At 43.7% G+C, this 27,155-nt stretch overlaps 1 protein-coding gene across 2 annotated transcripts; it reads right to left on the bottom strand.

Annotated features, from left to right (window-relative positions):
• Positions 1 to 492: 492 nt before the first annotated feature.
• On the bottom strand, positions 493 to 27,155 carry cdc27 (cell division cycle 27). Of its 2 annotated transcripts, none has more exons than XM_083779334.1 (20): positions 26,912 to 27,155; positions 23,919 to 23,994; positions 20,852 to 20,999; positions 19,842 to 19,967; positions 17,630 to 17,727; positions 16,427 to 16,566; positions 15,824 to 16,047; positions 13,441 to 13,525; positions 12,116 to 12,213; positions 10,684 to 10,783; positions 9,907 to 10,093; positions 8,406 to 8,578; positions 7,902 to 8,054; positions 6,244 to 6,324; positions 5,949 to 6,076; positions 5,606 to 5,723; positions 5,257 to 5,385; positions 3,830 to 3,904; positions 2,961 to 3,123; positions 493 to 845 (listed from the first exon to the last, which is right to left on the bottom strand). In XM_083779334.1, exons 1-20 carry the CDS (start codon positions 26,936 to 26,938, stop codon positions 766 to 768), a joined length of 2,409 nt encoding a protein of 802 aa, XP_083635460.1. In that variant the 5' UTR covers positions 26,939 to 27,155; the 3' UTR covers positions 493 to 765. The 2 variants fall into 2 exon arrangements, with proteins under 2 accessions (XP_083635460.1, XP_083635461.1); XM_083779335.1 differs by having other exon boundaries at positions 493 to 842.

Genomic DNA, 27,155 nt, shown 5'->3' with positions numbered 1-27,155 from the left:
AGGTCTGGATCGACACAGGTCTCCACCAGGTCTGGATCGACACAGGTCTCCACCAGGTCTGGATCGACACAGGTCTCCTCCAGGTCTGGACCAACACAGGTCTCCTCCAGGTCTGCTCGAGAGGGTCTGGATCAACACAGGTCTCCTCCAGGTCAGCTCTAGAGTGGCGCGACAACGCAAGTGAAAACGAAAAAGCTAAACAGAATCCAGGTCTGGTGAGTTGCAGACGTGCGAGCGTAACCAGCACGCACGCAACAAATTCACGGCACCGCGCTCACGTAAACACGCTTGCGTTGTCGCACCGCGACTTCTCCGAGCAAAAACGCAGGTATTATTGAAAATGAACTATATCTGCGTCACATCGCTCCCCGTTTGGAGGCCCTTTGGGCATACAGCGTGTCGTGGGCGTGACGTGCTGTGAGCTTGTAGATCTACTACGGTCAGGCGCAAACCGCCTAGTTAGCACGTTAGCATCAGAACAGAACACCACAGTCAGGGTTTCAGACATTTTATTGATCAGAATTCGTTACCATGACAACGATAAAAACATAAAAAAAACAACCTCCACATGAAACAGAATGAGCAGCAGTTCAGCCAATCAGAGCACAGGGGGAGGGGCTTACACTGTGACATCATTCCACTTCCTGTTAGAACCAACCAATAAGCAACCGGAGTTCTGTGCTAATGTTGCCTAGCGACCGGTCTGAACCAATGAGAGTTTAGAAGGACTGTGATTGGCTGCGGTGGGACCGGAGGGGCGGAGTCTTAAAGTACATCATCGCTCTCTGTGGTTTGTAATTGGGTGTCGTCTGCGTCCGTCATGCTGCTCTCCTCCACGTCTGCTACTGGTAGAGAGACATAGACACACACAGAGAGAGAGAGACAGAGAGAGAGAGAGAGACAATGAGCCAGAGTCTCTTGGGATGAGAGAGACAGAGAGACAGAGAGACAGAGACAGAGAGAGAGAGAGAGGAACACTTGTTAACAATACAATAGCCTATAATGTATTTCGGGTGTTTGTTTTTGGTAATCTAATCTCCACATTAAGGGTGCGTTTGAAAATCCAGTGTGCTGCGCACCAGTTGTGTCGAGTGCCCGCAATGAGCGACCCTACCCTGAAGCTGGGGTTGTCCGGTGTGAATCGGTGTGAATGCTTCACAGCTGTGGTTGTTCGTAAATAAGGCATACTGAACGCACTCTGTGACGTCACCGCCCACCACACTCAACAAACTGACCACATTCATTGCGCATTTCCGAACGCACCCTAACTGTGTTCATTGAAAATAGCTGATCTGCAAGCTCACTAGGTTGTAGATGGATTACAATTAGGCCACAATATTATATCCATAATCCATATCATGATATTAGACTGGATATTGTCTGTGATTTTGGGTTATTGTACTGTTGTGATATGTTGGCATAAACATGTTCTTATGAAATATAAATATTGGATCGGGGAAATCGTTATCGGCAGATACTCAAAATCAAATAATCAGATCGGAAGCAAAACAACGTGATCGGGGCATAATATGTTACAACTATAGTGTGTGATAATGTTGTGTAGCTCGAGTCATTCAGATCGGCTGGATTGATACAGGGTGAAAAGTATTGCGCAGCGAGAAAACACCAGCGCCGCTATTCCATATTTAAACTAGTTTCAGCAATGGTTTAATATTATGTTTTCGGTAGGTAGATCTTGTTGAGACAGTCACTTTGAAAGTAGCTCTCAAGTCAAAAAAGTGTGGGCACCCCTGCTATATAGAGTCTGATACCTCACCTCCCTAAATCTGAGTAAAGGAGCTGCTATTTACATTAAAAAATATATATTTGATATATATATATATATTATATATATATCTTTACATTTCTTTTCCTTATTTCCTTCTGCTAAGCAACAAGCTATATATGCTTAGATTATTTATATTTATCTTGGGATAAATTTGGGCGACTGAAAAGACAAAACGGAAGTGGGGAGGAGGCTTCACTTCCGCTTTATATTTTACTCATGATCAGAGCTTCCGTTGCTCCAGACTGTATGACGGAAGCATTTATATTTTAGTCATGATTAGAGCTTCCGTCACTCCAGACTGTATGACGGAAGCATTTATATTTTACTCGTGATCAGAGCTTCCGTTGCTCCAGACTGTATGACGGAAGCATTTATATTTTACTGATGATCAGAGCTTCCGTTGCTGCAGACTGTATGACGGAAGTATTTATATTTTACTCATGATCAGAGCTTCCGTTGCTCCAGACTGTATGACGGAAGCATTTATATTTTACTCATGATCAGAGCTTCCGTTGCTCCAGACTGTATGACGGAAGCATTTATATTTTACTCATGATCAGAGCTTCCGTTGCTCCAGACTGTATGACGGAAGCATTTATATTTTACTCATGATTATTTTTCTAAGTGTCAAGAGTTTGGAAGCACTCGATATCAGTAAAGCAACGTCCTGCTACCTCCTGCATTATGTGCAAATTCTAGTTGGTACACATGGGCTAGTCAACAGTGATAGTCAACAAGCACTTCCAAACTCCAGCACTTAGATTTGTCTTAAACAAACACTTTGGATAATTCAAGCTTTTCGTACAGCTGCAATGTTGGTGAGTTTGACGCTATTTAATAAAATCAGAGAGGACTTTTCTGTTTGGATGAATGGGCTGTCAATGGGAAGGACCTAGGTCGCACCTTGCTGGGAAGATGGCAGCCCTGTGCACCTAGGTAGCACCATGCTGGGAAGATGGCAGCCGTGTGCATATCATCAATTGGACTGAAGCCCCATGAAGTGAACGAGGTTGTCACAACTCTCATCTAAACGGCGCTGCGGGCTACCAAACGCCCTCTGCCCAATTAAAAATGAATAATTTAATATATAACTTACTCCGCCTCGCAATTTAATTGGTTGCCTCGTACCAGAGTGGTACGGACACTGCTCAGTGATTGGCTGACCTCGTACCTGAGTCGTATGGATACTGCTCTGTGATTGGCTCCTCGTCGTCAGGCAGGTATCGTTTATCGATGGCTTCTTTGATCTGGTTGTTCGCTCCTTTCGGGTCGAGATCCATCGCCCACGAGAAGTTCATCAGGGCTAAGTGGGTGTGGCCTAGCTTCTTATACACCTGTAAAGGTCAGAGTTCAAAAGTCATCAGAGCCAGGTAGGTGTGGCCTAGCTTCTTATACACCTGTAAAGGTCAGAGTTCAAAGGTCATCAGGGTCAGGATGGAATAAAGCAACATATAATCTAAAGACTGAAAATGTAATGGTGTTTATTTTTAGGGCGACTCAGCTGAAGAAATCATGACATTTGTTCAAGGACATTTAACTGAGACCGTTCATGCTTCTGGAAGATGCTTCTATACTTCTATAGAAGTATAAGTCCTATAACAGTACATATCACCCTAGAGGGCAGATAACAGTCCTAGGACAGTACATATCACCCTAGAGGAACAGTCCTAGGACAGTACATATCACCCTAGAGGAACAGTCCTAGTAGGACAGTACATATCACCCTAGAGGAACAGTCCTAGGACAATACATATCACCCTAGAGGGCAGATAACAGTACATATCACCCTATAGGGCAGATAACAGTCCTGTAACAGTACATATCACCCTAGAGGGCGGATACCAGTCATATAACAGCACATATCACCCTAGAGGGCAGATAACAGTCTTGTAACAGTACATATCACCCTAGAGGGCAAAGCGCGGCCGCGCTATGAGCTTGTAGATCTGCTATTTTTCAATAGCTAAAGTATAACATAATGCTTTAAACACCAAAAGGGGTTCCCGCCCAAAATGGGTTAGAGGTCAAAGGTCATCTTACCTTGCCGATGAGGAAGTAAACCAGAGACTCTTTGGGAACGATTTGTTTCAACTCCTCCAACTCCTGGAGTGCAGCCTGAGGGACACACACGCACACACACAATAACGGTATGTCATTTGCCAGGTATTCCTCATTTCTGTAAATTTAAAAATGAATCATTCAAAAATGTTAACTAAAGTTCATGTTTTTTTAATTATTGCCACAGCCCATAGGAATAAAGTCTGCTATTGGGAATGAACTCCAACCTTTGGGATTAATAAAGTGGCAACTTTTACAATATCTCCATTACCATTATCCAAATTAATTCCTTATCATTTTTTTTACATTTTGGAAATAATTGCTCTTTTGCAATGTGAAATGCCAGCGAATTCTTAATCATTGTCCTTGTTTTTTATAGGCACACTTGTGAAAGCTGCATGCTTTTATTGTGAAGGCAAAAGTTTCTAAATGTTCTCACAGCCTGCATATCTCTGCATGCTGAAAATAGCTGATCTACAAGCTCAGGACGCGACGTGTTGTGAGCTTGTAGATCAGCTATTTTCAGCACGGAACAAAGAAGAATAGAATAGGCAGAGAATATATCACCGAATAGTGTATGCAATTAATGCACTCAAAACAGCTGAATAAATGTTTTATGGACCCATAATAGTGATTATTATTTAAGTTAAGGTTTGCCATAACCATAGCCATAAATCAGGTAGCTTTAAGGTACGGCCATGACAGCAATGGTAGGAAAAAATATATATAATATTAATCATATTCAGGTATTCGGTTTCCGGCCAACTTTTTCCTATATTCGGTATTCGGTTTCGGCCAAGAATTTCCCTTTCGGTGCATCCCTAGAATAAATCATGCATTACTGTGGGAGCCGGAGGGACATGTCTTTTGTTGTCCGTTCAAGGAGATATGGACACAAACCTCCTCGACGCAAAAATAACAAGCTATTGGAAGCTATTTTTCGTGGCACATTATGTTTACTCAAACAACAAGTTTCATCAGTGTTTGCGTCGGGAGTCGGGATGTTCTGTGTCTGCGGCCTGTCTGCCTGCATGACAGGATCAGTGAAATTGTACGGCTGAGAAAGATTAGTTAATTTGTGTCGGATAAGGACTTATTGGTGGAGTAGATTCCGCTAGATATTAAGGCCTGTTTAGGGTTTGTTTTAGGGGGGGATTTCGCCTGGAAGGCTGTTTGGAAACACTCACTATTGAACGAAGTTGAACGTGAGAAAGTGACATTCACACACGCCAGAAATTAATGCTTTCACAATGACGTTCATCAGGCAGAAATACAATACGTTCAGTTCACGTTCACCCAAAGTATGAACGCATTCGTGAACGATCATTCTTTGAACGAGTTCAGGGACAACACTGTATATATACAGTATGTGTAGTAGTAGTAGTAATAGTACCAGTATATATATTTACCTTATACTTCTCGTTAGCGAACAGGATGGAGGCTCGGTGGAATTTACACAGAGGGTTTTTGGGGTCGATGTTGATCGCTCTGTTCAGAGTCTCTAGAGCACATTCTGACTTCTTCAGAGCATGTTGGACCTGAGCGCGCGCGCGCACACACACACACACACACACACACACACACACACATCAATCTTGATGGACAAACAAATCCAATAACAATCGGACAGATCCGTCTTGATCACATGACTATAGAGATAAAGTGTACCGACTTGCTCTGAGTTGATAGCTTTTAAATATCATTATAATATGTATAGTATGTTATAATTAACATAATGAATATAATTATCATACGTACCACTCCAATGTGACACAGTAGCACTGACGACTGAGGGTTGATACTCAGAGCTTTTTTGAAGTGAATTTCTGCTAAGTTGAACTTCTCCTGCTTGTAGTAGATCATCCCTAAACCATACCTAACACACACACACACAGTCATTTGCCAAGGTATTGTCTAACTATAATTCCTCATATCTTTATCTATATACCCTAGGGGACACGGGGAGAACATGTGAGGGTACCTACCCTAGGGGACACGGGGAGAACATGTGAGGGTACCTACCCTAGGGGACACGGGGAGAACATGTGAGGGTACCTATCCTAGGGGACACGGGGAGAACATGGAACAAACTAGAAATTACCAGGCATTGTAGTGTCTACTGTTGACTCTAATAGCGTTCCTGAAGCAGGATAAGGCTTTGTCCAACTCCTCCGTTAATACGAACTCATGTCCGAGCAGAGTGTAGGCGTAGGCAAAGCTGGGGTCCACCTGGAGAGGGAGCCAGAGAGTTATTACTGCCATTATAGAGAGAATAGAGCACCGAAGTCTGGCGTCCACAAGAGGGCGCTAAGTCCATCACATCAACATTCACAATTACCTGTATTGTAATTAATCAAATTACCTGTACAAATTAATTACCTGCATTAATTAATTACCTGTATTGCTCGTTGGAAGAACTTGATAGCGATGTCGTGTTCTCTCTGGAGACTAAAACAATTACCTGCTACACACCATGACTACACACACACAAACACACACACACACACACACACACAATGATCAACTGTACATGGCCTGGTCTTAAGGATGTAACAGTAAAATCGTTTTTTATCCCACGATTTTGTAACCCATTTTTCACCCGTGTCAATCATCTAATGTGATCCTGGGCTCTACACACCCTCCGCCAACCTGGGGAGAGCAACGGACTTAACTCATGCTTCCTTCATGCTTGAGTGTCCAAGTTGCTCCTTTACACCTGACAGGGGGGAGTTTCCCTGGTTGGATGTAGCGCGTGGAAGGAACACGTTATTCCAACCAGTTCCTTCCCCCTCCATCAGGCGCCCCGGCTGGCCAGGGGGAGGCAGTTTAGAGACCAGGATTACTGCATGTTTTTGTGAGGGTACCTACCCTAGGGGACACGGGGAGAACATGCAAACTCCACACAGAAAGGCCCTTTCACCAACCCCGCCTTCGGGTATGGGCATTGGAGGAGGAAACACGCCGCCAGCACCCACAGCTCCCACAGCGGGAATCGAACCCAGGACCTTCTAGCTGTGAGGCGACAGCACAACCAACTGTGCCACCGTGCCCATAAAATCGGTTTTTGACCACTTGAGGGCGCACTTGAATCATTTTTGTTTTTCTCCATAGCTGTGACCATAGCTATGATGCATGTTAGATTAGCATGTATAAACAGTGTTGGGAAAGTTCACCAACTAGTTCAGTTCACAGTTTAAACATTTTCAAATGAACTTGTTCAGTTCATAGTTCATAATTCAACATTTTGAACTAAAGTTCATGGTTCCAAAAAATTAACAATTTAAGTTATTTCTCATTCTTTTTTTCAAAATGATTGCCACAGCCCAAATAAAAACCAGACTGTCACGGGGTAACCCGTGCCCTATATACAAAGACACAAACCTATAACATGCAAAGACTGTTTTAAAATTGTGTATTGAAAGTGTAATCACTGATTTGTTGTCTCTCCTGCACTGCTGGTGGCATTTCCCTTGATGAGGAAGTGGCCAAGTGCTATGCAGGAGAGGGGTGTTTCTCCTTATGCTTTGAGTAATTGTCATTGAGTTTTCATTCTGATATATACTTGTTTAATTGTAACACATTATTGAGAATGTTTAGGTCACTTTTTATTCAAGGTGTTGTTGATGGATGTATTTATATTAGTGAAGTATTTGAGAAGAAATGTGCTAATTGAGTCTGTGCCCAGTGGTAGGATCCACTCCTATTTAAAGGAGGCTGCAGGGACAGGCTAGTTAGTTAGAAGTGGGCGATGACACAGGTAACATCCCTGAGGGAGAGCTACAGGGCCTTGTGTGAGGTACAGCCTGAAGAGAGCTCTTATCCATATGGGTTTTGTTCAGTAGTGTTTGCTCAAGTGTTTATTTCATTTTTTTGTATTATTGTTATTGTCCTGTTGAACCTGTACTGAACTTTGGTGGAGGAGTTTTGGGGGAGAAATAAATACCCTTAAACTGCATTTCTGACTGTTCTTGGAGCCTTGGCCGTTCGGGCAACTTCACACAGACCTTAAAAAAAGAAAACTTAACCCTAACCCTTAATAAAGTGACTTCCTCACCTCAGGACAGTTCTTGTCGATGTCGGTCAGGTCTTTGGACAGCGTGGACAGAGCTACATCTTTCTGCAAATGCCAGAGAGTCGTGGAATAAATCTCCATTCCTTCGACTCTGTACGGCTCGATGCGACGCACTTCACTGAACAGCCTCTCTGCCTGAAAGAAAATAACATTAGTATACCGGTACTAATGAATGTTAGACTGGTTGAAAACACACGTCTCTGCTTCTGGTGACTGATAGTCCTAATGAATGTTAGAAGGACGTGTGTGTGTGTTCAGCCAGCCTCAACACCCAGCCTGTGTTCTAGAGTGTTTATGTGTGTATGTGTGTGTGTGTGTGTGTGTGTGTGTGTGTGTGTGTGTGTGTGTGTGTGTGTGTGTGTGTGTGTGTGTGTGTGTGTGTGTGTGTGTGTGTGTGTGTGTGTGTGTGTGTGTGTGTGTGTGTGTGTGTGTGTGTGTGTGTGTGTGTGTGTGTGTGTGTGTGTGTGTGTGTGTGTGTGTGCATACCTGTAGATATTCGGCCAGTTCAAAGTGTGCTGTAGCGATGTGACTCAACACCCAGCCCGTGTTGTAGTGGTGAGAAGGCAGAGAGGAGAGAACGCTGACCGCTTCTCTGCTGTTGTACGAACACAGAGCCAGGTAGCCTTTACCCAGATCCCTTAGTACGCTGAGTAGACCATCTGTAAAACACACAATATATACAGAGATGCACACACATCAACTACTAGAAGTCAAGTGTTTGCATTGGCACGCCTGTATGGGTTAACTTTGACAAATAAATCCTCTCAAATCTCTAATTGACAAACATAGCAATGTTCCGCAGCGCTGTCTAATTTAAAGCAAGCAAACCAAACATAAGGGTGGCTGTGGCTCAGGAGGTAGAGGAGGTCGTCCAATGATCCCTGGGTCGGCAGTTCAAATCCCGGCTCCTCCTGGCCACATGTCGAAGTGTCCTTAGGCAAGACACTGAACCCTAGATTGCCTCCAATGAGTTGGTCGGTGTGAGCTTGCCACCATTGGTGTGTGGTTGTGGGAAGTGAGGACGCTGGCGTCGACTGTTTGCCGCTTCACCTCCCAATGTATGAATGAATGAACCATTGTAAAGCGCTTTGAGCACTTGGAAAAGCGCTACAAAAATGCAATTCATTATAAGAACTTTTATTGACAATTATGGCTGCCTTCCCTGTCAACAAAATAATTCCATTCCATCCTATTCCTACCTGTTGCGTGGTGTAATTAGTGCCTTCAACAAAATGACTCCATTCCATCCTATTCCTACCTGTTGCGTGGTGTAGGTGGTAATGTGTGGTAGTAGGTAGTGTAGGTGGTAATGTGTGGTAGTAGGTAGTGTAGGTGGTAATGTGTGGTAGTAGGTTGTGTAGGTGGTAACATGGTGTAATCAACCTTCCATTTAGAGGGTTAGGTGACTAGGGTCCAGTGACTAACACTATTCCTATGATTTCATTGATTTGGACGCTGCCATGATCCATATGGAGAAACGTCCATAACTTCAGTGGTAAATTAAATCTGTGCTACTATTAAGTCAGGAATGGCAGAGGGTCTTGTCTTGACGAGCTTTCATGTCAGACAGAGAAGAGTCTCTAGTATATATATTATATTATATATTATAATAGTTACCAGTAGCAGGTTTCTGTAGACTCAGGGACTGGTATTGAGGGACCTTCATGTCTAGTATATAATAGTTACCAGTTACGGCATAAAGCAACTAGTCGACTAGTTTACTAGTCGACTAGTTTACTAGTCGACTAGTAAATCCACTAGTCGACCTTGTTGGTACTAGTTGACTAGTTTAAAAAAGTTCTTTTTTTTCACGATTTTGTAGACCTCAATATCAGGTAGATTATAGTCATTAATGTACACAGTTTTGAAATGTACAAATATTTATTTCCAAAAAAATAAAAATAATAGGTAGTTAAACAACTAGTCGACTAGTAAACTAGGCAACCTGTCAACTAGTAAAAATGACTAGAAGTGAATGCCCTATTACCAGTAGCAGCTTTCTGTAGACTCAGACTCTGGTATTGAGGGACCTTCATGTCAGACAGACTAGAGTCCAGCTTCAGGATGTCTAGACTCTCGTTCAGGTTGGAACCCGAGGTCTTCCCGGGTTTACATTTGGTCTTCCTGTTTGGAATCTTAGTGGGAAACTTCATCTTTAACTTCTTGCTGTTCTCCTGCACACACACACACACACACACACACACACACACACACACACACACACACACACACACACACACGTAAATAAAACACTAAGGGTTGCCCAGCTTCCCCTGGCAGCTAAATAAAACACTAAGGGTTGGCCACCTGCCCCTGGCAGCTAAATAAAACACTATGGGTTTCCCACCTGCCCCTGGCAGCTAAATAAAACACTATGGGTTGCCCACCTGCCCCTGGCAGCTAAATAAAACACTAAGGGTTGCCCAGCTTCCCCTGGTAGCTAAATAAAAGACTATGGGTTTCCCACCTGCCCCTGGCAGCTAAATAAAACACTAAGGGTTGCCCACCTGCCCCTGGCAGCTAAAAAAAACACTAAGGGTTGCCCAATTGCACTGTTGCTACAACATATTAAATAACAAGTGTGACTGTAAAAACGTCATTCATAGCTACAGTGTCATTTTATAATGGACAAAGTTGGCATGACCTGTACTTGTCTGATGGGCAAGTGCATCTGAGACCTTAGTGTGTGTGTGTGTGCATGTGTGAGCGTGTGTAAGCGAGCGAGCGCGTTTGTGCGAGCGAGCGTGTGTGTGTGTGCTAGTACCTTAGCAGTAGAACTTGCTGAGGTAAACAGTCTAGAAGATCTTCTGGGCTGAACGTTGGGAGGAGCGGATAGAGTCGGACTCAACACCTGAGGAGTTGTACTGATTGACACACACACACACACACACACACACACACACACACACACACACACAATTCAACACCTGAAGAGTTGTACTGATACACAGGCTAGCACGCACTCACAAATTTGGTCGGTTATAAATAATATATAAATGTATATTATATCATTTTTATCGTTGATTGGTCACCTTTACAACGAGGTACAGCGTTGTGGAATGAGCAACACAGCTAAACGTGTGGGTAGCGCCACCCTGTGGAATGAATGTTTGACCTGAGAACGATATTTATTTTCAAATGGATTTTGGTATACCAGTGAATCAATGAATAGTGACTACATAAGCTTATAAAAAGTTGTGTGCTAGACTACTTAACAGATAAACAACTTGTTTAAAACATATCATTTAAAACAAGTGCAGCACTGCAGGTAGTCTACTCAAATGTGGGTGGCATGAGAAAACAAATAAACCCAAATGTATTAGGGGGAACACTAGACGAAGGAATAAAATCAATAAAAATGGTGGAATGAGAGCGTTTTGGGGAGTGCATACTACATTCCACAGGGTTGGGCAGCAACCTGACCATTAGAAAACATCTGTTGCTTCAAAGGATACCAACAATACCAAAATTATTTAATGTGCCATAACCGTTTTATCTGGGCAGGTGTGGACTGTGGGTTGGACCGACGTGGGTCCAAGTCCAACTGACTATTAGCCCCATATGGAACCTCTCACGGCGTCATAATGTAGCTCTGTATCGGAGGGAGAGGTTCCATGGGGCAGGAGACTGACGTTGACTTCCACGCTGGCTGCCTGCATGTCTCGCATCGTGTGGTGATATGCTAAATGAATCACAGCAGCGGCGGTGACATATTAAAGCAACTAGCATGCCTAGCATGGAAGCTAACGTTCAAAGTTGTTGTAGCTCCATGTCCATATGGAATGTTTCCCTCCGCTATAGCACAAAACCATGCTTTTATCAATGCTTCCAACCGATAGTTTTTTAATCTAAAAGTCCCATGCATGGGGCAAAAGCGATACAAGCTTTGAGGGGCTAGCGCCCCTCAAAGCTGTATATAGGAGGGGCTAGCGCCCCTCAAAGCTGTATATAGGAGGGGCTAGCGCCCCTCAAAGCTGTATATAGGATAGGAGAGGCTAGCGCCCTCAAAGCTGTATATAGGAGGGGCTAGCGCCCTCAAAGCTGTATATAGGAGGGGCTAGTGCCCTCAAAGTTGTATATAGGAGGGGCTAGCGCCCCTTAAAGCTGTATATAGGATAGGAGGGGCTAGCACCCTCAAAGCTGTATATAGGAGGGGCTCTATAGCGCCCCTAAAACTGTGATTGGTTGATAATTACCTGGTGTGTGGAGCTGTGGACTGTGATTGGTTGAAGGGGATCGGCAGCACGTCTCTGCTGTTTCCGCTCTGACTGAACACCTTCGACCTGGACAAAGACTGAGATAAAACCCACCAATCACAGGCTTGGACACAGACTGAGAGAAAACCCACCAATCACAGGCCTGGACACAGACTGAGAGAAAACCGACCAATCACAGACCTGGACACAGACTGAGAGAAAACCGACCAATCACAGACCTGGACACATAAAATGAGCACTAAAGGATTTTACTTTAGGTAGTATAAGCCAAATTCCAATACCGAAACTTTCACACTCGCTCACTCCCCTCGCGTCCTCCACTCGCTCCTTAGCTCCGCCCCCAGCGAGGAGGAGAGGATTCGATGCGAGGACAGAGTGGTGGAATGGATTTGCCTCTAGAATCGGAATGTACTACGCTGTCATTTCAAAGCGACGGCACATTCCGCGATCACTAATGACATGCATCAATTCAATTCAATTCAAAGGGCTTTATTGGCATGGGAAAACATACGTTTACATTGCCAAAGCAAATGTGGTGGAACAATACAGTGTCACACAGCTGGATCACTGGAACTCCGAAAACAGAGCCGTACAGTCTACAGAATAGACAATTCATAATTGTGTGCGTGTAACCGAGGCCAATGTGTATGTATTGGTAACATGTGCAAGGCTATTTATTCCTGAAATAGTGAATAAGCCGCAGCGCCAGGATGCGCACACTTATATTATATGACTGTGAAGGGAATTCCTGACCTGCCCGCAGCCCGCGTTCCTTTTTGCTCGTATAAATCACCCCCCCCTCCGACAGTCCCTCCTCCGACGGTCTTTGCAAATAACGGACACTATAACAGGAATTAGGTAGTCTCTCTGACTTACATATTCAGTTCAGTCCACATATAAATAAATACATTTTTGTCAACGTCATTCATAGCAGTCTGTGCATTCAGGCATGCACAGAGAGAAATTAACTATAGCTTTTGAGGTGCGCACAATATAGCCTAATTTATATAGCCTACTTTTATTATGCTTATATCACACAACGCAATAAAGTCTCTCTCTCTCTCTCTCTCTATGGAAAGAAAGTGAATGTGTGTGTGCGTGCATGTGCACCTTCTTGTTGGCTAAGGAACCATCCGTGTAGATCTGGAGGTACGAGGGGTGTGTGTGTGTACCTTCTTGTTGCCTAAGGACCCATCAGTGTAGTTCTGGAGTTACGAGGGGTGTGTGTGTGTGTGTACCTTCTTGTTGCCTAAGGACCCATCAGTGTAGTTCTGGAGTTACGAGGGGTGTGTGTGTGTGTGTACCTTCTTGTTGCCTAAGGACCCATCAGTGTAGTTCTGGAGGTACGAGGGGTCTCCAGGGCTCGGCTCCAGGGGCAGAATCCCAAAACTACACAATAATAAAGTACAAACATAAAGTATGACTTTATATAGTTCTATAATAATAATAATAAGGGATGTCCCGATACACTTTTTTTGGGACACCTCAATTTCTGTGTTAGCCGATACCTTTGATTGATTGAAATATTTATTAACAGTTTGCAGAATCACAGTACATTTCAAGCACAACTCAATACAAAGGCTGTTAACTGTGAGTGGACTATATAGTCAAAGAACAGAACAGGAATTCATCATAAAGGAGGTAAAAAGGGAACTACACATCCCAACAGGACAGTCACAATCTGGAACTACACATCCCAACAGGACAGTCACACAGTAGAACTACACATCCCAACAGGACAGTCACATAGTAGAACTACACATCCCAACAGGACAGTCACAATCTGGAACTACACATCCCAACAGGACAGTCACACAGTAGAACTACACATCCCAACAGGACAGTCACATAGTAGAACTACACATCCCAACAGGACAGTCACACAGTAGAACTACACATTCCAACAGGACAGTCAGTCAACCTGAACGGGTACAGGCTTTAGTTCCGACACTATTGTTGGTAGGACAGTCATTAGAACGACCCCACATGAACTACACGACCCCACATGAGCCCAATGTATACGTTGTCTGAGGACGGGGGCCGTACACTGAATATAGCAGCTCTACAACAAGCTCACAGCTTGTAGATCTGCTACTTTCAGCACGCGGTCTGCTGTATGGCGAGGTATAACTCTGCTGCTTGAAGATCTGCTGCTTGTAGATCTGGTATAACTCCTGCTTGGGAGTCGAGCGGATCTACAAGATCTCAGCTGTTCTCACATCACATTATTTCAGTTTGAGGTTAGTCTCGACAGGTGCCTCTCGCAATGTCCAAATGCAAATACAGTCTGGAGCAACGAAAGCTCTGATCATGAGTCAAATATCAATGCTTCCGTCGTACAGTCTGGAGCAACGGAAGCTCTGATCATGAGTAAAATATAAATGCTTCCGTCGTACAGTCTGGAGCAACGGAAGCTCTGATCATGAGTCAAATATAAATGCTTCCGTCGTACAGTCTGGAGCAACGGATGCTCTGATCATGAGTAAAATATAAATGCTTCCGTCATATAGTCTGGAGCAACAGAAGCTCCGATCATGAGTAAAATATAAATGCTTCTGTCGTACAGTATGGAGCAACGGAAGCTCTGATCATGAGTAAAATATAAATGCTTCCGTCATACAGTCTGGAGCAACGGAAGCTCTGATCATGAGTAAAATACAAATGCTTCCATCAGATAGTCTGGAGCAACGGAAGCTCCGATCATGAGTAAGAAATAAAGCGAAGTGGAGCCTCCTCCCCCTCCAATGATGAAACACTTTAGCGTGACCAGCGCGAGGTCAGAATGGAACATTATGCCTCCCGGTTCTGGGGGAACAGAAGGGAGGGCATTATGCCTCCCGGTGTTGGGGGGGAACAGAAGGGAGGGCATTATGCCTCCCGGTGTTGGGGGGGAACAGAAGGGAGGGCATTATGCCTCCCGGTGTTGGGGGGGAACAGAAGGGAGGGCATTATGCCTCCCGGTGTTGGGGGGGAACAGAAGGGAGGGCATTATGCCTCCCGGTGTTTTGGAGAAGTGAGGGCTTTTCAGAGTAAAATCTGCCATATCTGCTCGTTTAGTTTGAAAGATGCTGCCGGCATCCGTGTTAATACCTGGGTGTAGGCCTGACGTCAAAAATAGCAGACCTACAAGCTTATTAATATCAAACCATTTTTTCAGAGTTATAAGCTCTTTTTCTACTGTGTCCAGGAGCTGCTCGAGGCTCCCCCCTGTGCAGTACAGACTTGTGTCATCCGCGAACAATACGCAATTTAAGTTTTCCAATATTTCACATACATCATTTATGTAAATTATGAACAGTTTGGACCCAAGTACAGAGCCTTGTGGGACTCCATATGAGATGTTTTGTTTTTCAGACTCAACATTGTCCTGTGTTGTTTGTATTGTCTGTATGTTTTAAACCACTACTCATGCTGTAAACCTAATTGCTCTTCTGGGACATTAATAAAGACCTTCAACCTTGAACATAATGCTTAGTTAAGACACCAAAAGGGGTTCCCGCCCAGAATGGGCTAAAATATGATATAACTATATGAATAATTAATTAATTATGTAAATTACCTGGGTGTAAGAGGGCTGATTAAATATTATATAACTATATGAATAATTAATGAATTATGTAAATTACCTGGGTGTAAGAGGGCTGATTAAATATTATAATTACATGAATAATGAATTATGTAAATGACCTGGGTGTAAGAGGGCTGAGCGCGGCCGTCCCTCCCAGTAAGCTCCGCCCACTCTTGGGTTTGTTCTGCTTGCTGGCCAATAGGGATCCAGTGGAGCCCAGCGTGACAGTGTTGGCCAATAGGGAGCCAGTATCCGGGGTGATGAGGGAGGAGTCTATGTAGGAGACCGACGAATCAGACATCAGCTTGGCGTTGGAAGATTCTAGATTGAGACGATTCAACTCCTGGAAAGACAAAGAGTAAATATATGAATAACCAGTAGGTACCAGGTAAAAATAGGTACCAGTAGGTACCAGGTAATAATCACTCTGGGCAAGACCTTAACTGAAAAGACTATCAGCGGAAGTGCGGGATTTTAGCGGAAGTATCGCCCAAGGAAATGACGTTGATGCTTTACAAATCAGTTTACATTCTCCGCGAATGAAACAAGTGTTGTGATTGGTCGGGAAAATATCGTATCCGGGGGAAATACATCTGATATTCCGGAGAATACAACCGCCGATAGCTTCTCTGCCTTAGGTTGTGACCAGGCTTTTCTTTTCGCAGATAAGTAAGCCTGGAACCGAGGCTAGGTAATAATAGGTACCAGGTAATAATAGGTACCAGAGTATCTTGGGGCGTCTCCATCAAGGCAGTGTCCAGCCTATGGGAGGGGTTCTGGACGGGGGTGATAGCAGGAAGGGGCGGGGCTACGTTCTGGAGAGAGGAGAGTCTGAACACCTGGTCCGGATCTGGTTTCTCACCTGGAATCAGTGGAAGACAATTATAGCACACCGTTAGTGTCCTATCTGACATCATGAGGGTCTAGAGCTCTACACTCTCCTATCTAACATCATGAGAGTCTAGAGCTCTACAGTGTTGTGCCAGTCTCTACTTCTAGTATTTGTTTAAGGAAAAACAAACATTAAACCTGTATATGAGGGGCTAGGGCCCCTCAACATTAAACCTGTCTATAGGAGGGGCTAGGGCCCCTCAACAACATTAAACCTGTCTATAGGAGGGGCTAGCACCCCTCAACAACATTAAACCTGTCTATAGGAGGAGCTAGGGCCCCTCAACAACATTAAACCTGTATATAGGAGGGGCTAGCACCCCTCAACAACATTAAACATGTATATGAGGGGCTAGGGCCCCTCAACAACATTAAACCTGTCTATAGGAGGGGCTAGCACCCCTCAACAACATTAAACCTGTATATGAGGGGCTAGCACCCCTCAACAACATTAAACCTGTCTATAGGAGGGGCTAGCACCCCTCAACAACATTAAACCTGTATATGAGGGGCTAGGGCCCCTCAACAACATTAAACCTGTCTATAGGAGGGGCTAGCACCCCTCAACAACATTAAACCTGTCTATAGGAGGGGCTAGCACCCCTCAACAACATTAAACCTGTATATAGGAGGGGCTAGCACCCCTCAACAACATTAAACCTGTATATAGGAGGGGCTAGCACCCCTCAACAACATTAAACCTGTCTATAGGAGGGGCTAGCGCCACTCAACAACATTAAACCTGTCTATAGGAGGGGCTAGCACCCCTCAACAACATTAAACCTGTCTATAGGAAGGGCTAGCACCCCTCAACAACATTAAACCTGTCTATAGGAGGGGCTAGCACCCCTCAACAACATTAAACCTGTATATAGGAGGGGCTAGCAACCCTCAAGAACATTAGAGTACAGTACTGAGTAAAGTGTTGCATCCCAGGACCAGCGGAGCATGACATGATTGTGTCCTTTCTCAATATAGTGAGTCTAAGGATGCCACGTCTTTGGCTTGGTGGAGACAATAATAATAATGGTTACCTAGGTGACAGAGGGATTGGAAAGGACTCCACAGGAAGGGGTTAAGGGTCAAACTCTTCTGGAAACAATCCGAGCCTTTAGTCTGTCTGTCTGTTTGGCTGTAGCACACACACATAGACACACACACAGACAGAGAGAGAGAGAGAGAGAGAGATAATTATAAAAAGCATTGTCCAATGTACAATTATTTGGTTACAGTTCCTGTCGAACATGTTTTGAAATTATTGAACTGAATTTACCATGATCCACAATTTATATAATAATCCATTTTGAATGTTATTTGGATGACCCCAAGGATCATAAAAACCTTGAACGATTACTATATTGAATGTTATTTGGATGACCCTAAGGGCCATCGGTTTCGGCGCTGTAGTGCTGAAATGATTTCGGCTCGTTAGAAATTTTCAGTAGCACCATAGAGCCCCCCACCCCCGGACCTCAAATGACGTCACACTGTAGGCTCTACAGAGCCGAACCGACTTTTATTCGGCTCTAAAATAGGAGTATGAATCGGCCCTGAGGATCATAAAAACCTTGAACGATTACTATATTGCCATTTTCTCAAATCTTAAATTTACTTTCCCGCTGCAGTGCAGTGTTACACTGTACATGAACGTTGCAGAGGCAGAGATACGTGTCATTACTACTAATAGATTACAATAACAATTGCCAGTAAATGTGTCCCAGTAGAGATAGTAATATATGACAGTAATTAAATGTAAATGTGTCCCAGTAGTGATAGTGATAATATTACAGTAATTAGATTACCAGTAAATGTGTCCCAGTACAGATAGTGATATATGACAGTAATTAGATTTAAATGTGTCCCAGTAAAGATAGTGATATATGACAGTAATTAGATGTAAATGTGTCCCAGGAGAGATAGTGATATATGACAGTAATTAGATGTAAATGTGTCCCAGTACAGATAGTGATATATGACAGTAATTAGATTAAAATGTGTCCCAGTACAGATAGTGATATATGACAGTAATTAGATGTAAATGTGTCCCAGGAGAGATAGTGATATATGACAGTAATTAGATGTAAATGTGTCCCAGTACAGATAGTGATACTATTACAGTAATTAGATGTAAATGTGTCCCAGGAGAGATAGTGATAGTGATATATGACAGTAATTAGATGTAAATGTGTCCCAGTACAGATAGTGATAGTGATGTATGACAGTAATTAGATGTAAATGTGTCCCAGTACAGATAGTGATACTATGACAGTAATTAGATGTAAATGTGTCCCAGTACAGATAGTGATACTATGACAGTAATTAGATGTAAATGTGTCCCAGTACAGATAGTGATATATGACAGTAATTAGATGTAAATGTGTCCCAGGAGAGATAGTGATCTATGACAGTAATTAGATGTAAATGTATCCCAGTACAGATAGTGATACTATGACAGTAATTAGATGTAAATGTGTCCCAGTACAGATAGTGATATATGACAGTAATTAGATGTAAATGTGTCCCAGTACAGATAGTGATCTATGACAGTAATTAGATGTAAATGTGTCCCAGTACAGATAGTGATATATGACAGTAATTCGATGTAAATGTGTCCCAGGAGAGATAGTGATATATTACAGTAATTAGATGTAAATGTGTCCCAGTAGAGATAGTGATATGACAGTAATTAGATGTAAATGTGTCCAAGGAGAGATAGTGATATATGACAGTAATTAGATGTAAATGTGTCCCAGTAGAGATAGTGATATATTACAGTAATTAGATGTAAATGTGTCCCAGTAGAGATAGTGATATGACAGTAATTAGATGTAAATGTGTCCAAGGAGAGATAGTGATATATGACAGTAATTAGATGTAAATGTGTCCCAGTAGAGATAGTGATAGTGATATATGACAGTAATTAGATGTAAATGTGTCCCAGTACAGATAGTGATACTATTACAGTAATTAGATGTAAATGTGTCCCAGTACAGATAGTGATATATGACAGTACTTAGATGTAAATGTGTCCCAGGAGAGATAGTGATGTATGACAGTAATTAGATGTAAATGTGTCCCAGTACAGATAGTGATACTATTACAGTAATTAGATGTAAATGTGTCCCAGTAGAGATAGTGATAGTGATATATGACAGTAATTAGATGTAAATGTGTCCCAGTACAGATAGTGATACTATTACAGTAATTAGATGTAAATGTGTCCCAGTACAGATAGTGATAGATTACCAGTAAATGTGTCCCAAGAGAGATAAAGTGAAAGATGCAGAATCTCCGAACTCTGTCACGATGTCTTCATGACTCTTCTGTTTGTTGAGAACTCCTCCAACCAACACCTGCTCGCCTTCAGCTAGTCTGTTAATGCACAATACAATAAAATAAATATTAACAATAATAACAATATAAATACAATATTTTGAGAACGCCTCCCACTAAAACCTGCTCTCCTTCAGCTAGTCTGTTAATGCACAATACAATAAAATAAGTATTAACAATACAATATAAATAAATATTAATACAATATAAATAAATATTAACAATACAACATAAATACAATATATTGAGAAATCCTCCCACTAAAACCTGCTCACCTTCAGCTAATCTGGAATGAAACAAAACAATAAGAATTGTAGTTCAGAACTACAATATGTAATTCAGAGGTTCAGTTTTAGAACTACAATTGGAGTAGAAGGGTGTGTGTGTGCGTCATAGACTGTAAAGAAATATGGACAAAGCATTCTCCGGGTCTGATATGGACGTAAGATGAAGCCAGTCAGTCCTTGAATTGTAAATCGCCATCTTTCTAGATCCGTTTGGGCCCAGCTGGCCATTGGCTGGCCCAGACAACGAGGCGGGACTTCCCCCCCCTTCTTCTTTGTTGATTTTTATTTTGACTCGAACGGGGGGTGGCTCCCGATCATAGACTACAACGGTAGCCACGCCCCTCAGAACATACGCAACTTTATGATCATCTTTTTAATAAATGAGACCATAATTTTCCAAAAATGAGAGACATGAGAAATGAAACTTTAAACAGAAAGTATTCATGACCATGTTTATTAAGGTAATACAGTCTATGGAGATATGGGTTGTTTTGGGCCCAATGACAGCGCCACAACAGGCCATTATATGAACTTTCAGGAAGTCCCGATTTCCTTAGTGGCTTCACAAAATATCTGTCTGACTGCCCCCCTGGTGTGTGTGCGTGCGTGCGTTTTTGCGCAAGTGTGTGTACTTACTTGGACAGTTCTACGCAGCACTTGGCCAGCAGGTAGCGACACTGAGGTGTAGAACAGCTGTGAGCCTTCAGCAGTCTGTACGCTTTATAAGGCTTTCCTGAGCGGTAGTAACATGTAGCTAACAGGTACAACGCTTCTTCTGAATGCACTGAAAACACATGGAAAACACTGTTAGCATGTAGCTAACAGGTACAACGCTTCTTCTGAATGCACTGAAACACATGTAGCTAACAGGTGGGGGCGGAGCTACCTCTACTGTAGAGCAGAGCACACAGGTAGGGGCGGGGCTACAAGTGAATAGCAGGAATGGATACGCGTATACGTATATCTAGTGCGTCTGAGCATAGGCATGGTAACGCCCCGCCTGCCTCTGATTGGCCTACCGACACTAAGCATAGACATGGTAACGCCCCGCCTGCCTCCGATTGGCCTACCAACACTGAGCATAGACATGGTAACGCCCCACCTGCCTCTGACAGAATGCAGCCTTGTAACAAACTTGAACGTTTTAATTTTGTAGAAGAGCCAAACTATTATTGTTTATGCCGTTTGCTTTGATTGAATAATTGATTGAACACACGTGTACGATGTACTATGATTTGATTTGGGTGTGTACTTCTGAATAAAATGTTAGTGTTGATTATGGTGTATTAATCTAATTATAGTAAACTAATACTATTATACTAAAAAGGATAAAGGTGAAGGGAAAACAGACCTTTTTACAGTACAATAATGTTTCACATTTACACATACAAATAAATTACACAATAATCAACACAAACACTTTATTTAGAACACACCCAAATCAAATCATATTAAGGCGTACATGTTCAATCAATTATTCCATCAAAGCAAACGGCATAAACAATATTAGTTTGCATCTTCTACAAAAAAAAAACTTACAAGTTACAGGCAGTTCTCTTGTATCATACCTTATACAGTACTTGAATTATTTTCTACCACCTCGCAGCAGAGATCAGACTATGCAGCATAGCTATATCCACCTCAGTGGACAGTCAAGACCAGAGCCATCTAATAGAAGAGTTGCGATATAGAGGGGGCAGAAACCCAGCACTCGAGCTCTGTTCATGCAGCCTGAACTGAGCCAAGCTGGAGTTGGAAATACATTGTTTTCAACGAAGGCGGCACAAATGAGAGCTATTTTACAACATGACAACTGTTTTAAAGTATTGTACAGTAACAACTAAAGTCTCGTAATGTTTATGTTTTTATTTCATTCGTTTATTTGGTCGGGACAGTGTATATTGATGAACATTACATTAAAAATGCAGTGTGAATATACCAGATTTAGTACTATTACTACAAAACAATCTAAAAGAAAGGGATTTTTATATAATTAAAGCTGGGCTGTTGCCAGAGTCCAATGCATTTCTGCCTACTTCCGGTCCAGGACTTGTCCCAGTTGGTTGTCCCCACGCTCAGTGCGTAGCCTATGTAGGAGAGCCGCATTTGGACTGAATATCTAAGGCTCTGGTCAAGACGGGCAGTGTCTGTAGGCCAATCAGAGGCAGGCGGGGCGTTACCATGTCTAATTTGTATTGTTCAGTCTAATGTCTCACACCTTCCTCTGGACAATACAACCTAGATTCTCTGTGGGGTTCAGGTCAGGCCAGTTGGCTGGTCAGTTAAGCACAGTAATACCATGGTCAGTACAGAAGTGACTAGTAGTTTTGGCTCTGTGGGCAGGTGCCAAATCTAGCTGGAATGGAAAATTAGCATCTTCATGAAGCTTGTCAACATACTGAAGCACAATGTACTCAATGTACTAAAAAGAGTAATGAACTTTTACTAAATATTCTAATTCAGTGAGCTACCCTCGATCAGACCCACTAGGGTCTCCGGAACTACTCTCCGGAACTACTATGCCGGGACTGAGAGGTAAAATTCTGGCATGAGGAGGGACTAGGCTCTGTGGGTCGCCACCTGTCCGGGCCCCTCCTACGTCTCACCAGGTCCACTCCTGCTCTCACCAGGAGTACAGCGAGGACCTGTGCGTTGCACCAGACTCCCAGTACCAGACACTTCATTCAGGAGGGGTGGATTCTTTAGCCGCAATGGTTCTGTAGGCTCCACCTGGGCAACGGTAGCACTGCAGGCTCCACTTGCGGCTCGAATGGCCCTCCTAAAGGCCTCATCGGAGGTTTTTGGGCTTCCTCCTCACGGAGGACACAGGCTGGGGCACTAACCCATACTGCTCCCGGGGTGCCGTCTACATTCCGGCTGTCACCCGTCTCTCCGGTGGTCACCAGACTATACCTGCCTGGTTGTCACCAGACTATACCTGGTGATCACCAGACTATACCTGGCTGTCACCCGTCTCTCCGGTGGTCACCAGACTACCTGGTGGTCACCAGACTATACCTGCCTGACTGTCACCCGTATCGCCGGTGGTCACCAGACTATACCTGGCTGTCACCCGTCTCTCCGGTGGTCACCAGACTACCTGGTGGTCACCAGACTATACCTGCCTGACTGTCACCCGTATCTCCGGTGGTCACCAGACTATACCTGGTGGTCACCAGACTATACCTGGCTGTCACACGTCTCTCCGGTGGTCACCAGACTATACCTGGCTGTCACATAGTCCTATGAGACACTTTATTGGAGCACAAAAACAAAATTGCTACAGCCTCAGTAATGAACCAGTGAAATGAGGGTATTTTATGATGCCCCTCATAGGGATTGCATAGGCAGCTGCAGTACAGCGTTGAAACGGACCAGAAGTGCTGTCTCATTTGGGGGCGTGAAATGTGTAGTCCCCATGTGTCTCTATATAGGCAATGAATACAGACACGTTTACAGTTTATTTTTCCCCTGGACCAATCAGGACAGCCGAAGTGTTCTCTGCCTGTCTGTCTGCGTGCGTGCCTCTCTAAACCTTCTGTGTAGTCTCTCGACCAGGAACACAGTGCATGTGTGTGTGCGCGTGTGTGTGTGTGTGTGTGTGTGTGTGTGTGTGTGTGTGTCTCTATAACCTTCTGTGTAGTCTCTCGACCAGGAACACAGTGCATGTGTGTGCGTGCGTGTGCGTCTCTTTCTCTCTCACCTTCTGCGTATAGTCTCTCGGCCAGGAACACAGCATCCAGGTAGGCATAGTGGTTCAGAGCCTGCCACACCGCAGCCTGTATGTAACGTCACACACAGTCACACACACACACACACACACACTACACATTACTATACTAGTGAGGACAATAAAACACTAAGGCTTGCCCACCTGCCCCTGGCAGCTAAATAAAACACTAAGGGTTTCCCACCTGCCCCTGGCAGCTAAATAAAACACTAAGGGTTGCCCACCTACCCCTGGCAGCTAAATAAAACACTAAGGGTTGCTCACCTGCCCCTGGCAGCTAAATAAAACACTAAGGGTTGCCCACCTGCCCGTGGCAGCTAAATAAAACACTAAGGGTTTCCCACCTGCCCCTGGCAGCTAAATAAAACACTAAGGGTTGCCCACCTGCCCCTGGCAGCTAAATAAAACACTAAGAGTTGCCCACCTGCCCCTGGCAGCTAAATAAAACACTAAGGGTTGCCCACCTACCCCTGGCAGCTAAATAAGCCTAACCACAATTTGCAACTCTAGATTTTTTTATAATGGGATTAATCTAGAGTTGCAATACCCTCCATTGACTCCCTACTGCTTGTATTAAACAACGTTAAACTCAAAACGCCAAGCTTGAATTATCCTCTTTCAATCTGCCGAGCTTTTGTTTCATAAAAATGTTATGAGCTACTTTCTGTCAAGAAATTCTATGCAGGCGATTCTTTTTGCAGTTTGGAAGCACTCGTTTTTTTTAACGGGTCGCGCTGCTGCCTCCTGCATTATGTGCAAAACAGGTGGTACGCAGGGCCGTTCAGTGACTTACGACGAGTGCTTCCAAACTCCAGCACTTAAAAAAAGAATCACCTGCCCACGGCAGCTAAAGAAAACACTAAAGGGTTGCCCACCTGCCCCTGGCAGCTAAATAAAACACTAAGGGTTGCCCACCTGCCCCTGGCAGCTCAATAAAACACTAAGGGTTGCCCACCTGCCCCTGGCAGCTAAATAAAACAATACACAGGTGTATACACACACACACACACACACACACACACACGTGTATACATGTGTGTACACATACACATATGTAAACACACACATGTGTGTATACATGTGTGTACACACATAACAATCAAGTCGAGTTCACCACACATCATAAATGTGTGGTGACATCAAAGTATTAAATGTTGGGTTCATGAGATTACAACTTTAATACAAGTAGGCTATTGGTATTACTATTATTTAGTACAGTGGTTTTCAACCAGTGGTCCAGGGACCACCAGTGGTCCTTGGGTGGTCCCCAGCTAAATAATGGAGAGGTGGTGTTTCATTTTACTCTCTCAAGAGTTAAATTATTGTTAAACATCTGCATCAGTTAATTTACAAGAAGTCTGCACAATTATAGAATGTAGAAGAATTGTTATTTTGATAATCGTTTGCCTGTTATCTCTAAATGGTACCAACATCAATAAAGCATGGAAATGTGGACAAAATATTATCCAATGACAACATTTTCTTTAGTTTTGGGTCTGAGTGGGGGGCTAAATCAAATGTCATCAAATGGTGGTCCGTGGCTCAAATGGGTCTGAGAGGCTAAATGTCATCAAATGGTGGTCCGTGGCTCAAATGGGTCTGAGAGGCTAAATGTCATCAAATGGTGGTCCGTGGCTCAAATGGGCTTGAGAGGCTAAATGTCATCAAATGGTGGTCTGTGGCTCAAAAGCTAAATAATAAATGGACCTTGACATGAAAAGGTTTGAAAACCACTGTTTTAGTATAAATAGCAGCAGTTAGTTATAAGATGTACACAGTCTACTGGCTAGCAGTAGTATTATTAGTAGTAGCAGTATTTAGTATAATTAGTAATATCAGTACAAATAATACTATGCGTACTGCAGTCTACTGGCTAGCAGTAGTATTAGTAGTAGTAACAGTATTTAATTAGTAATATCAGTAGTAATAATACTATGTGTACTGCATTTTAATCTACTGGCTAGGAGTAGTAGAGTAGCAGTATTTAGTATTAGTAATAGCAGCAGTAATAATACTATGTGTACTGCAGTCTATTGACTAGCAGTAGTAGTATTAGTATAGTAGCAGTATTTCATCTTAGTAATAGCAGCAGTAATAATACTAGATGCACTGCAGTCTACTCTACTGGCTAGCAGGGAGACGTTAGCTTAGCTGCTAGCTTCGACATGAAGTTGTTACACACTGTTCAATCAACGCACACACACACACACACACACACACACACACACACACACACTGACAGCAACGTGCACGACCACACACACACTGACAGCAACGTGCACTACCTCACGTACACAACCCATAGACAAAACAACAATAAATAAACAACACGGACAGCTAGCTGATGCTAATGCTAACCCGTTAGCTAAGCCTCGGCGGGCATCAGACAGCGGTCTGTAGTAACAAGTCACAGCCGGGCTAGGAGCCTCCTATCCCCGCAGGCCTGAGCCTCAGACAGCGGTGTGTAGTAACGCTCCCAGCCGGGCTAGGAGCCTCCTACCCCCGCAGGCCTCAGCCTCAGACAGCGAGCGGTCTGTAGTTAGTAACACTCCCAGCCGGGCTAGGAGCCTCCTATCCCCGCAGGCCTCAGCCTCAGACAGCGGTCTGTAGCTGTAGTAACAGCCGGGCTAGGAGCCTCCTATCCCTGCAGGCCTCAGACAGCGGTGTGTAGCTGTAGTAACAGCCGGGCTAGGAGCCCCCTATCCCCGCAGGCCTCAGTCTCAGACAGCGGTCTGTAGCTGTAGTAACAGCCGGGCTAGGAGCCTCCTATCCCCGCAGGCCTCAGTCTCAGACAGCGGTATGTAGCTGTAGTAACAGCCGGGATAGACTCCTATCCCCGCAGACCTCAGCCTCAGACATTGGTCTGTAGCTGTAGTAACAGCCGGGTTAGGAGCCTCCTATCCCCGCAGGCCTCCAGCCTCAGACAGCGGTCTGTAGTAAGAAGTCTCCCCACACAACGAGCTCACCTGAACGGGTTCCTGCAGCACCGTCATCCCTCTGTCGGCCTGGCTGTTGTTGCTGGAACTTATTCTATGTTTTATTCCGCTTCTCTGTTCTTCTCTCCTCTCTGGACCATGAAACACTTTATATAGAATCTAGATGTTCTCCCCTGGACCAAACCGATGCAACCATACAGTTATAATAATATATAATACTATAATATAATATATAATGTTTTCTCCTCTCTAGCAAAGCTGCGCTCTGCTCTGA

The sequence above is a fragment of the Protomyctophum parallelum genome (assembly GCF_964188405.1).
Source record: "Protomyctophum parallelum genome assembly, chromosome: 13".
NCBI lineage: Eukaryota > Metazoa > Chordata > Actinopteri > Myctophiformes > Myctophidae > Protomyctophum > Protomyctophum parallelum.
The sequence above is the reverse complement of the archived record's forward strand: the minus strand, read 5'-3'. Positions and strand labels throughout refer to the sequence as shown.

Bases quoted from the DNA above. Each gene is read 5' to 3' on its own strand.
- cdc27 (XM_083779334.1), bottom strand. From the start codon at position 26,938: ATGACGGTGCTGCAGGAACCCGTTCAG. The intron at 8,579-9,906 runs GTAATAGGGCAT...TGTGTTTTACAG, and splicing joins TCTACAGAAAGCTGCTACTG to ATGGTCTACTCAGCGTACTA. The intron at 5,386-5,605 runs GTACGTATGATA...GCGCGCGCTCAG, and splicing joins TACTGTGTCACATTGGAGTG to GTCCAACATGCTCTGAAGAA.